The 12326-nt window shown below is 50.9% G+C and overlaps 1 protein-coding gene across 1 annotated transcript in view; it reads left to right on the top strand.

Moving 5' to 3' along the window:
* The first annotated feature begins 827 nt into the window (after positions 1-827).
* The window catches only part of LOC113896151 (proline-rich receptor-like protein kinase PERK2), a 51994-nt gene continuing 40495 nt past the window's right edge, over positions 828-12326 (top strand). Inside the window, exon 1 of the mRNA XM_027548270.1 lies at positions 828-1014. Within this exon, the coding sequence (XP_027404071.1) occupies positions 897-1014 (118 nt within the window). The 5' untranslated portion in view covers positions 828-896. The remainder of the gene's footprint in view (positions 1015-12326) is intronic.

Raw genomic sequence — 12326 nt, 5'->3', positions numbered from 1 at the left:
GACCCTAAGCCTTCTGCGGAGGTCAGGGCGGCCAGCCTGGACTCACTTGTGCCACCATATTCATCCAGGGCGAGCAGGGCAGCGTCCAGTCAGTTGTGGACGGAAGCACCCCAGAAGCCATTGTCTGGGGGGCCTGACTTGGAATGGCCACCATGAGGCCCTTGTTCCTAGAAAATCCTAGAGGCTTCCAGCCACATCCTGACTTGGGGGGATGCTGGGCCACCCTCAAGGGGCCCCAGTGTAGGTGATAGAGAGCTGGACGCAGGTGGGATCAGGGACACGGCAGAGGGAGGGGCCTGGGGGCACCCAGAGAGGGCAGCCTGGCCAAGCGGAGGGGCATGGGGGTGACAGCATGGGCTTGGGAAAGGCATAGGGGGCAGCAGAGTGGTGGGGGCTTCAGTGGAAGCTAGGAGGGGCAAGGGTGTCCTGGAGAGACGTGTGTGCGTGCCAAGTCACTTGAGTCGTGTCCGACACTGACCCCACGGACGACCAGGCTCCTCTGTCCATGGGATTCTCCAGGCAAGAATACTGGAGTGGGTTGCCCTGCCCTGCTCCAGTGGATCTTCCCGGCCGAGGGATCGAACCTGCCAGTCTCTTGCGTCTCCTGCATTGGCAGACGGATTCTTTACCGCTAGCGCCACTTGGGAAGTCCCCTGAGGGGACAGGCAGAGTGTAACGCTTTGGGGTCATGAACCAAGAGGGTTTGTTAGGAGAGGTGGAGGGGGAAGTCAGGAATGAACATGCGCCCCTCACGTGCCCTGCGTCCGGAGGCCCCGCCTCCGCCTCGGCCCTGAGCAGTGCCGCGCGCCGACAGCAGGGGGCGCGCAGGTGTAAAGAGCGGGCACCTGGCCACACACCTGTGCGGAGCCCGTCTTTCCCCCTCTCCTCTCGCAAGAATGGCGAGCTCCCAGCCGCCGCTGCCGCCGCCGCCGCCGCCGCTTCTATTGCTGGCTCTGCTGCTCCTGCTGAAAGCTTCTGATACGAGTTCCTCTGTTTCCACGGCCACCTCTACAGGTAAGAACAGGTAAGATCCGGCTTCCAGGAAGCTGGAGGGGGAAGTGGCCTAGTCGCACACCTGGTGTCTGGACACCTCCCTCAGGCCACACTAGTCTGCCACCGCCCCCCACCCCCCTCCTCGCCCGGAGCTGTTGCTCCTCCTGGAAGCAAAAACAGTGGGAGCACCAGCCCCTCCATCCCCCCACCCCTCACCCCAGTCCTGAGGGTGCCAGGTCTGCCACCCCAGCGTTACATGAACAGCGACAGGCTGGTGAATGCCGCCTACCCAACTGGAGGTTCCGTTCCCAATCTCAATTTCTCTTAGCCAGCCCCCAAAGGGAGAAGGGTGAGAACCCAGGGACCATGGGGATGCGGGCGGGAGAAGGGCTTACTTCCTGCTCACTGAACATCCATGGCTCCCAGCGGGAGGTTCTTGGCCCCTGACTTAATTTCTTTCTGTTTCCCTGTAAGATAACTCCTGGGGTGGAGAAGAGTTGAATTTCTTGCATCCATGGCCCCCATCCTTTCCACCGCATCAAGTCTCTGACCAGTGTCCCAGCCCCAAACCTGGAATATCAGAGTGGAGGCCACCACAAATGAGATTCTCATAGCAGACAAAAGCTTTACTCAGAAGGACCACATAGCTCAGGAAACTGAGGCTCAGACAAGCCACATTTCCCAGCCTGTGCCAGACCCAGATTAAACCAACTGACTTGACTCACGCCAGCCTCCTGGTCTAGGACTCTCTGGGCAAAGCAAAGTCCTGGCACGGTGCATAGACTCAGCCCCACTTTACCTTCTGGTCGACTTTCCAGCAGCTCACGAGTGCCCTGTCTGTGCCAGGCACTCAGCGGAGCTTATGTCCTCCACAACCTCCTCTTTCCAGTTTGCCTTAGTTTGCTTTAGAAGTACAACTCCTCAGAGGTCTCGCTTGGCTTGGGGTCCACTGTGGCCCCTGAGTCATCTTCATTTCAGCTGAAACCTGTCATCTGGATTCCTTCTCAATGGTAGGAGACAGTTTGAGCAGGCTGGACTCTTAGTCCTTGACGCCTTGGGGGTTTTGTTTTGTTTTTTACTTTATTTTTAATTGAAGGATAATTGCTTTACAATGTTGGTTTCATTTCTCCCAAACATCAACATCAATCAGCCTTAGGTGTACATATGTCCCCTCCCTCTTGAACCTTCCTTCCACCTCCCACCCTTTCCCACCTCCTAGGTTGTTAGAGCCCCAGTCTGAGTTCCCTGAGTCATGCAGCAAATTTCCGTGGGCTGTCTACTTTACATGCGGTAGTGAATATGCTTCCATGCTACTCTCCCTGGAGATGGTTGAAGAGCCTTCTTACTTCCCAGTCACTGTGGGCCAGACACTCTACCACTGTGAGCCTCAGTTCCCCACCTGTGAAATGAGGATGAAGTCAGCCAGTACACCATGTCTCCTTCCAGACTCGTCTGTCATCCCCTTGTTGTACCCACGCGTTCCTGGAAACAAACTCACTCAGAAGAACAATGCAGATAGTGGAGTGCAGTTTATTACACCGGTGGGCCCAAGGCAGAGTCTCTCTTAGCCAAGCACCCTGACCAGCATTTGTGAAAATCTTTTATACCCCATGTGTACGTGTCTGAACCCACCACTCCAAATTCCTTGAGACTTACATAAACCAAGGAAAATACAGTCCCAGTCACCCCATCATTCACGTGCTATGTGCTCATGTGCTCAAACAGTCAAACAGTTGGCCAGTAATCAATAAACCCGAGGTTACACTCCGATAGACACAGAAAAATGTATGGCCTGTCTGGAGGAAGGGGTGGTTAGTGTATGTTTTCTCTTAGGCGATGAGTAACCTCGATACGATCTTCAAGGCTCCCCTGTGTGGAGGGGGTCTTCTCCTTCTGTTGTTTTCATAGGCACCAAACACAGAGTTCAGAGTCCATTGGAAAGGTGGCTGAGCATGATCAGCATGAACAGGCCTAAGATGGAGTCCAGGCCCTATGAATTCCTTCTTCATTCCCCCCTCTTGATGCTCTTAACTCATATTATGAGCATCATTCATAGGGATATATTGCACCCTGGCTCTCCGACCGCATATTTGGGAGAATGACATCAACCTTCGGTTTACAAAGTTCAAAATACATTGTAAAATTCAGGGTCCACAAAGCAGAACTATCAAGGCAACTATAACAATGGTAAATATAGTTTTCCACCAATCACCCTTCACACAAGATAGGCCCGAAGTCCAGAAAGGAATGTTTTCATTAGACATTGCTTTTACCTGGTTTTTCATGTCATCTAAAGCAGTCGATACATTGCCAGATAAGTCAGGAATGTATACACAACATTCAACCTTAATTATAGCACGGGTCCCTCCTTGAGCGGCTGTGAGTATGTCCAAAGCCATTCTATTATGAATTACCGCTTTTCTCATTTGGATTTGCTCTTCATTTAAGGCTTGGATGGCTTTTGTTTTATCTAGGAGGGCCTGTTTTGTGAAATTAGTCAAGGCCTCTACTTTAATCATGATATCTGTTGTCCCTGTAGAGGATATGAATAAGGCAGCAATATACTCATATCATTGAAACACGGATCTTGTCCACCTAGCATGTAAATAAGGTAAATTTGCCGGGGCTACCGGGGTAGATTTACAACAAGTAGGTTAGGGTTTTGTTACACTGGCATGTATATCAAATGTAAGCCCATGACCCAAGTCTATTGACTGTAGGTCTTACAGCAAGAGAGCAAGGAGAGGTTATGATTGACAAGAGAGAGGAAAGTCTTTTTTTGTCATCCCAGAGAAGAGCAGAGTGGTGACGCCCACCAAGGAAGTCCATCCATCACTGACAGAGGCATAGCCCTACATACCCAGCAGCTGGAAGTGTTGTGGAAGCCTGCGTAGGAATGTGCCCATGAGATGAAAACCTTGTCCTGAGTTGAAACGGAAGTTAAATTCAAAATCACGTTGATGAGGCCAAGCAGCAGGAGTTGATTGTGCGGCTTCATCCTGAAAGGGCTCATCCAGGATCTTCTTTTCCTTCTTCTCAAGGATGGTCTTAGTCTCTCGAGGGTCAGCGGGGTCCCTCTGTGCAGTCCATTCAGCGTTTTTTGGGTCTGCGTGGTATGTTCTCTTCACCCTCGTATGATGGATCCAAGGGACAATACCTGCAACTTTAACTGCAGTAGGGGTAGTTAGAATAACCTAAGGGCCCTTTCACCAAGGGGCTGGCAAATCATGTTTCCAGTCTTTGACCCATACTTGGTCACCAGGCGTAAACTCATGAATCTGTTCCCCAAGGGGGAACGGCACCCTTTCTTGTACAAACTTAGTTACCCGATTTATTACCTTCCCCAGTTCCATCTGCTGTGAAATCCTATCCCCCCTTACCTGAGGCAAACTTGTTGATATCTGTTTTATCATGGGAGGGGGCCTCCCATTCACAATTTCGTATGGAGAATAGCCTTCGGACTGTGGGGTCATCCTGAGTCTGAGCAGAGCTGTCGGAAGCAAGTCCACCCGGGAGCAGTCAGTCTCTTTGATCCACTTGGAGAGTCTCTTTAATGTCCGGTTGGCTCATTCCACCCTCTCAGAACTCTGGGCCTTCATACAGTGTGCAGTTTCCATTTGATGTTTAAAGTTTTGCTTACTTGTTGTACTAAATCAGCTACAAAAGCCGGGTCATTGTCTGAACCAAGCTGGTAGGAAGTCCAAATCTGGGAACTATTTCCCTAAGCAGGCACCGGGCTACTTCTGATGCTCCTTCAGTCCAGGTAGGAAAAGCTTCTACCCATCCCGAGAACGTACATACCGTGACCAGCAGGTAACGGTAGTGTCGGTGAGGTTTCATTTCAGTGAAGTCCACTCCCAGGTGTTCAAAGGGCAGCGTGCCTTTCCGCTGAATCCCCGGAGGTTTTTGTCTGAATGCCCGAGAGGCAGCATTAACCTGCGAGCAGGCAGCATGGCCTAGGTGGGTCGCTTGGTGTGTTTGGCTTACCAGATTCTGTGCCAGCTGTTCGGGTACCAATAATTTGCCACTTGGCAATTCCCACCATCCCTTTTCAGTCTTGGTGGCCCCTTCCGCTTTGGCTAACCTGACAGCCGTTGTCCTTGTTTTGTCAGGCTAGTGCCATCAGTATATAGGACCCAACTAGGGTGTGGAACCTTGTGTCCTTCTTTAAAACAAACCCCAGATACCTTACCTCCTCCTTGCAGATCTGGGCCTTCTTCTTCGACACCCGGGAACCTGCTTCCATCAGCAGCTGGAGCAGTGCTTTTGAACCTTTCCAGCATTTTTCGTTGATCTCGGCGGCCAGCAGCCGGTCGTCCCCGAATTGTAGGAGCCGACATCCATACTCTTTCTGATGGAATGAGTTCAGGTCAGAAGCCACGGCTTCCCCAAAGATGGCTGGGGAGTTCTTAAACCCTTGCGGGGGAGTCCAGATGTGCTGTTGCTTGGCGCCCCCGACTGGATCTTCCCATACAAAGGCAAAGATGGGCTGTGACGCAGGGGTGAGGCATACGCAGAAGGCATCCTTGAGATCTAGGCAAGTGTAAACTTTAGTCCTCGGTGGGAGGAGGCTAAGTAAGGTATACGGGTTTGGAACAGTGGGGTGTAAAGTCAAAGTAGCCTGGTTGACTCGTCTGAGATCCTGTACAGGCCTATAGTCCTGTCCTCCTTCCTTTTTGACTGGCAAGATCAGCGTATTCCAAGCCAACTGGCACTCTACGAGAATGCCCGCTTGTTTCAATCTATTGATGTGGGGCAGTATGCCAGCCCAAGCCTCTATCGGTAGCAGGTACTGGCGCTTTCTAACCAGAATGGAGCCTGGTTTGAGTTCTGTTATATCTGGGGCTTGACATTTAGCCAGCCTTTCGGAAGTGAGGGTTGTCTTCCGCCCAGACCTCAGGGAATAATTGAGTTAGCTCTCCCTCATGCTCTTCCGGCCCACCCGGTTCTGCCTTCGGAGGCTCATGCAACCTCCACTCATCTTGGGGGGGTCTTGAGAGAGAGCGCAAATGAGTCATAGTGTCCATCCAGAAGGTGGGGTCTCCTCAGGGGAGAAAGTCACTTGTGCTCCTAGTTTGGAGAGCAAGTCTCTTCCCAACAGGGGTACTGGGCACTCAGGAATGTAGAGGAATTCATGAATCACTTGGTGCCCCCCCATCTGACATTTTCTGGGCTGGCAAAATGATTTAATCATCTCTTCTCCCGATACCCCAGTTACAGCGGTAGTCTTTTTGGACAGTGGTGCCAAGGTTTTGTTACTACCGACAGTTCTGTTCCTGTATCCACCATGAAGTCAATGTTTTAGGTCCCCGCTTTTAAGGTTACCATGGGCTCTCGGGGACCTGATATCTCTGAGCCCCGGCAGCCCTATTTACTTTCCAAGTCAGCAAGCCCCACAACTGCGGGCGCTTCCTCTTCCTTCCTTGCCTTAGGCACTCATTCTTCCAATGGCCCAAAGCTCGGCACCGGGCACACTGGTTTGGCTGTAACGGGGCCCGGGGCCTCGTGGGGACCAGCTGAAGGACTGTCCTGTCCCTGGGGCAGAGGAGGTTTTCCGGAGGGCCCGAGATTGACTTTCCCAGAGCAGCAGCTAGCATTGCAAATCTCTTGTCTCTTCTCTTTCGTTCCTTCCGGCTCTCTGGCAGAGCGCAGTCTCTGCTTAACTCCAACGTCTCCGTCCCCTTCTTGTCAGTACTCACCAGGAGAGACGGGTATAGCTTGGGCGGTTCGGCTGGAGCTGGATCCTGGAAGTGTTGGCCAGAGGCTTCTGTCACCGGGATCGGAGCCTGCCGAGGTGGCAGCTCTACGACCTCGGGAAGAGCTGGCAGAGAAGCAGTGGCTGCTGCAGGACTTCACTGGCCCTGGATTGGGCATTAAGGCGGCCTCCGGTCTTGGTGGAGACTGAGGCAAGAGCATCATTATCCACTGTGGAGGAGGGGTCCAGTCGACCTGTCCAAATCCTGCAGAATTTCCTTTTTAATCATCAGTCAATTTTTGTGCCATTAATATTTTTCCCTTTCCCTTCTGGATACAGAACCTTGTCCAAGTAGGACGGTCTTGAGCTAACCCTAGCCATGAGTCAATATATGGATATTGATCCAGGTGTCCTGGCTGTCCTGTGACTACTGAATAGACTGCTTCCACTATTTGTAAGTTCATGGTGTTCTCTGGTGGCCATCCTACTCCCGTAGGGGGCCATTTGACCTCAGAGTATGTGGAGGAGGTTAGGCTTCATCTTCATCCCATCAGTTCAGTTCAGTTCAGTTCAGTTGCTCAGTCGTGTCCGACTCTTTGCGACCCCATGAATCGCAGCACGCCAGGCCTCCCTGTCCATCACCAACTCCCAGAGTTGACTCAGACTCACATCCATCGAGTCAGTGATGCCATCCAGCCATCTCATCCTTTGTCGTCCCCTTCTCCTCCTGCCCCCAATCCCTCCCAGTATCAGAGTCTTTTCCAATGAGTCAACTCTTCACATGAGGTGGCCAAAGTACTGGAGTTTCAGCTTTAGCATCATTCCCTCCAAAGAAATCCCAGGGCTGATCTCCTTCAGAATGGACTGGTTGGATCTCCTTGCAGTCCAAGGGACTCTCAAGAGTCTTCTCCAACACCACGATTCAAAAGCATCAATTCTTCAGTGCTCAGCCTGCTTCACAGTCCAACTCTCACATCCATACATGACCACAGGAAAAACCATAGCCTTGACTAGACGAGCCTTTGTTGGCAAAGTAATGTCTCTGCTTTTGAATATGCTATCTAGGTTGGTCATAACTTTCCTTCCAAGGAGTAAGCATCTTTTCATTTCATGGCTGCAGTCACCATCTGCAGTGATTTTGGAGCCCCGAAAAATAAAGTCTGGCACTGTTTCCAGTGTTTCCCCATCTAGTTCCCATGAAGTGATGGGACCGGATGCCACGATCTTCGTTTTCTGAATGTTGAGCTTTAAGCCACTTTTTCACTCTCCACTTTCACTTTCACCAAGAGGCTTTTTAGTTCCTCTTCACTTTCTGCCATAAGGGTGGTGTCATCTGTGTATCTGAGGTTATTGAGATTTCTCCTGGCAATCTTGATTCCAGCTTGTGTTTCTTCCAGTCCAGCGTTTCTCATGATGTACTCTGCATAGAAGTTAAATAAGCAGGGTGACAATATACAGCCTTGACGAACTCCTTTTCCTATTTGGAACCAGTCTGTTGTTCCATGTCCAGTTCTAACTCTTGCTTCCTTGACCTGCATACAGATTTCTCAAGAGGCAGCTCAGGTGGTCTGGTATTCCCATCTTTTTCAGAATTTCCCACAGTTTATTGTGATCCACACAGTCAAAGGCTTTGGCATAGTCAATAAAGCAGAAATAGATGTTTTTCTGGAACTCTCTTGCTTCTTCCATGATCCAGTGGATGTTGGCAATTTGATCTCTGGTTCCTCTGCCTTTTCTAAAACCGGCTTGAACATCAGGAAGTTCACAGTTCACATATTGCTGAAGCCTGGCTTGCAGAATTTTGAGCATTACTTTACTAGCGTGTGAGATGAGTGCAATTGTGCGGTCGTTTGAGCATTCTTTGGCATTGCCTTTCTTTGGGATTGGAATGAAAACTGACCTTTTCCAGTCCTGTGGCCACTGCTGAGTTTTCCAGATTTGCTGGCATATTGAGTGCAGCACTTTCACAGCATCATCTTTCAGGATTTGAAACAGCTCAACTGGAATTCCATCACCTCCACTAGCTGTGTTCGTAGTGATGCTTTCTAAGGCCCACTTGACTTCACATTCCAGGATGTCTGGCTCTAGGTCAGTGATCACACCATCGTGATTATCTGGGTCGTGAAGATCTTTTTTGTTCAGTTCTTCTGTGTATTCTTGCCATCTCTTCTTAATATCTTCTGCTTCTGTTAGGTCCTCTTCACCCCATAGTCTCCTCCTAATCCCTTCTTAAAATTTTAAATAATGCCCTCCAATACATTTGCCTTAGATTCACTTCCTCCCATCTTGCTTACCTTCTCGGACCTTCTTCTACTTTTCCTTTCCGTTCTGTCTACGAAGTTCTCAGTACCCTATGTACTTCTGATATTTCCACTCAATGACACTTAAATTGCCATTCTGCCTCCTTCCTAAATGGGGTGAGAAGAGCCTTACCTGCCAGATCCCAGAGGGAGAAGGGGGATCGGCGTGCCTTCGCCTGCCGGTCAGCACAGCTGAACCAGAACACCACGTGGTCCAAGACTGTTTCTCCCTTAAAGTCCGTTCTGCCTTGGTGGGCTTGATCAGGTGTGGATGAAACACAGATGGGTTAAATATCCCATGTCCCAGGCCATCTCCGGGAAAGCCAATCATACTCACTTACGTATCCCCTTCCTTCTAGCCTAACAATTCCCAGGGGGTCAAGAATTTCACAGCAGGCGGGCAGCTTCCCTGCCCTCTCCAGGTACCTCATCTTCTGAGCATCCCATGTGTTCACCAAGTGGGATGAAATCACTGGCATTTGGGGATTAACTCAAAATCCAGCCATCTCCCCTCCCCCGAGGTCTGGGAAGTGGGGGCTGAAACTTTACAACCACCTAATCACGCCTTCCCTGGAGTAGGAAATGGCAACCCATTCCAGTATTCTTGCCTGAAGAATCCCGTGGACAGAGGAGCCAGTGGGTTCTTCCACGAGGTTGCAAAGTGTAGAGCACTAAATGACTTCACACAGCAGGGTCATACCTTGGTCTTTTTGGAGAACAGCCCCCATTCTGAAGCTATTTGAGTGCCTTGGGCCACTGCTTTTGTTATTAGCATACAAAAGACACATCACTCCAGAGTTCACCAAAGTTTTAGAAGCTGTGTGCTAAAAACCAAGGACAAAGATCAGATGTTTCTTGGGACTTATCTGGTGGTCCAGTGGATAAAGACTCCATGCTCAGAGGGCAGGGAGCTAGATCCCACATGTGAGAACTAAAAGTTTGCATGCTGCAACGAAGACCCTGCACAGCCAAAAAAGGATCAAGAGTGTCTTACACCTTCCTGCTAAACGGCAGCATGGGGGCCTTTGACCTCCCTCGAAGGAGCCTCGGGGCTCGGTGGAAGCCCAGTCTTTTCACTAGCCTGTGCCCTGAAGGACTTTTTGGAAACCACAGATCTGACCCCTCCTTGAAACTTTTCTGGAAAAAAGGCTTTGACTGCACTTGGCCCTGGGCAGGTGTCTCTTTACAGGCTCCACCTCCCAAACTACTGCCTTTCCTTCTGGCCTCAGGGCCTTTGCACAGCTGCCTGGCCTGATACACTTCTTCCCTCAGCCACACAGCTCATCTCCACCTTTCAGCCTCTGCTGCAGGTGCCCTTATGGGGCTCCATCGGTGCTCTGTGCTTCTACTATTATTGCCGTGGTCACCTGGATTTGTGTTTGGCTGTCTTAGGGCCTGGATTAGGAGCTATCCTGGTGACTGCTGAAACAAAAGACCGAAGTTTAGTCCAACTGCCATGTCCCTGGTTTTGCCCAGAACCTCACCCACAGTGTGGAAAAGACAGGGTCTTTCGGAGAGGAAGCTGAGCATCCCCGAAGGCCCTCCTTGCTTCCATAGTCCCACACCCCTGCAGGCTCCCCCAGGGACGGCCTAGCCAGAGGGCCTGTGGGCTCAGGGCTGTGTGGCCTTTGGCAGGACTCTTGCTGAGCTGAGGCCAAAGTGTGTGTTCCACCGGGGACCCAAGCCAGCAGTGGATCTCAACACCAGGACCTTGGGCCCAGCCCCAGGAGGTTGGACTGGGGACGGTGGCCTCACTCCCCTTACCAGGGACTGTGGCTCAGGTCAGTGCCCACTTTTGCCAAGCAGTGGTAAGTTCCCAAGGGGCCCTGGACCTGGCACTACCCTAAGGAGCCCCCATCCCTCCACAGCGGGAGCCCAGAGCCTGTGCTCCTTTGCTTTAAACCCTCTCATGGCTTCCCTGCCTCCTTCTCAACAAAACCAAAGCTGCTATCCTCCTCTCTGAAGCCCCACCTATACAGTCAACCTCCCTACCCTCCTTTCCCTCCCTCAACAGCTTTAGCACCTCCATGATCTCTATGGTCTTCCCTGGTGACTCAGACAGTAAACAATTCTTCCTGCAGTGCGGGACAACCTGGGTTTGATGCTTGGGTCAGAAAGATCCCCTGCGAGTAGGAAATGGCAACCCACTCCAGTATTCTTGCCTGTGGAGAATTTCATGGACAGAGGAGCCTGGTGGGGCACAGTCCAGCGGGCGTGGCAGAGTCTAACCAAACACTGAGCAAACTAACGCTTTTCCCTTGTTCCCTAAACGTGACCAGGCTGTTCTCACCTCAGGGCCTTTGCATGTTGCCCTGCCATCCATCTGGGATGCCTGTTCCCACAGCAGGCCCCCAGTAAACTCTTTTTCTCTCTCTGTGGGTTCAGCCATCCCACCCCCTCTTGGGTTATTTAAATATTCCTGAAATGAAATATTTCCTTCTGAATCCAGTGGGCAAGAAATGTCACAGCCGTTAGCAATTCTGGCTTCTAACTGTAAATGAGGGCTCCCCAAGGGGAAAAGATCCCTGAAATCCAGCAGCTTTCCCTCATGGTGATTGCTGAGGAGCTGGGTTGTGGGGTTGGGGGAGGATGCAAGAAGTAGCCATTTACCACACCTGCCCCTCGTCCAAGGTAAGGAGCAGTGGCTGCTCTTTGCTGGAGCAGCCGTGAAGAGATACCCCACGCCCAAGGTAAGAGAAACCCAAGTAAGACGGTAGGTGTTGCAAGAGGGCATCAGAGGGCAGACACACTGAAACCATACTCACAGAAAACTAGTCAATCTAATCACACTAGGACCACAGCCTTGTCTAACTCAATGAAACTAAGCCATGCCCGTGGGGCCACCCAAGACAGGTGGGCTATGGTGCAGAGATCTGACAGAATGGTGTTCCAATGAGAAGGGATGGCAAACCACTTCAGTATTCTTGCCTTGAGAACCCCATGACAGTATGAAAAGGCAAAATGATAAGATACTGAAAGAGGAACTCCCCAGGTCAGTAGGGGCGCAATATGCTTCTTGGAGATCAGTGGAGAAAATAACTCCAGACAGAATGAAAGGGATGGAGCCAAGCAAAAAGAATAGCCCAGCTGTGGATGTGACTGGTGATAGAAAGCAAGGTCTGATGCTGTAAAGAGCAATATTGCATAGGAAACCTGGGAATGTCAGGTCCATAATCAAGGCAAATTGGAAGTGGTCAAACAAGAGATGGCAAGAGTGAATGTCAACATTCTAGGAATCAGTGAACTAAAATGGACTGGAATGGGTGAATTTTAACTCAGATGACCATTATATCTAGTACTGCGGGCAGGAATCCCTCAAAAGAAATGGAGTAGCCATC

This window comes from Bos indicus x Bos taurus, chromosome 7 (genome assembly GCF_003369695.1).
Source record: "Bos indicus x Bos taurus breed Angus x Brahman F1 hybrid chromosome 7, Bos_hybrid_MaternalHap_v2.0, whole genome shotgun sequence".
In the NCBI taxonomy this organism is placed as follows: domain Eukaryota; kingdom Metazoa; phylum Chordata; class Mammalia; order Artiodactyla; family Bovidae; genus Bos; species Bos indicus x Bos taurus.
This window is presented reverse-complemented; position numbering and strand designations above follow the sequence as displayed.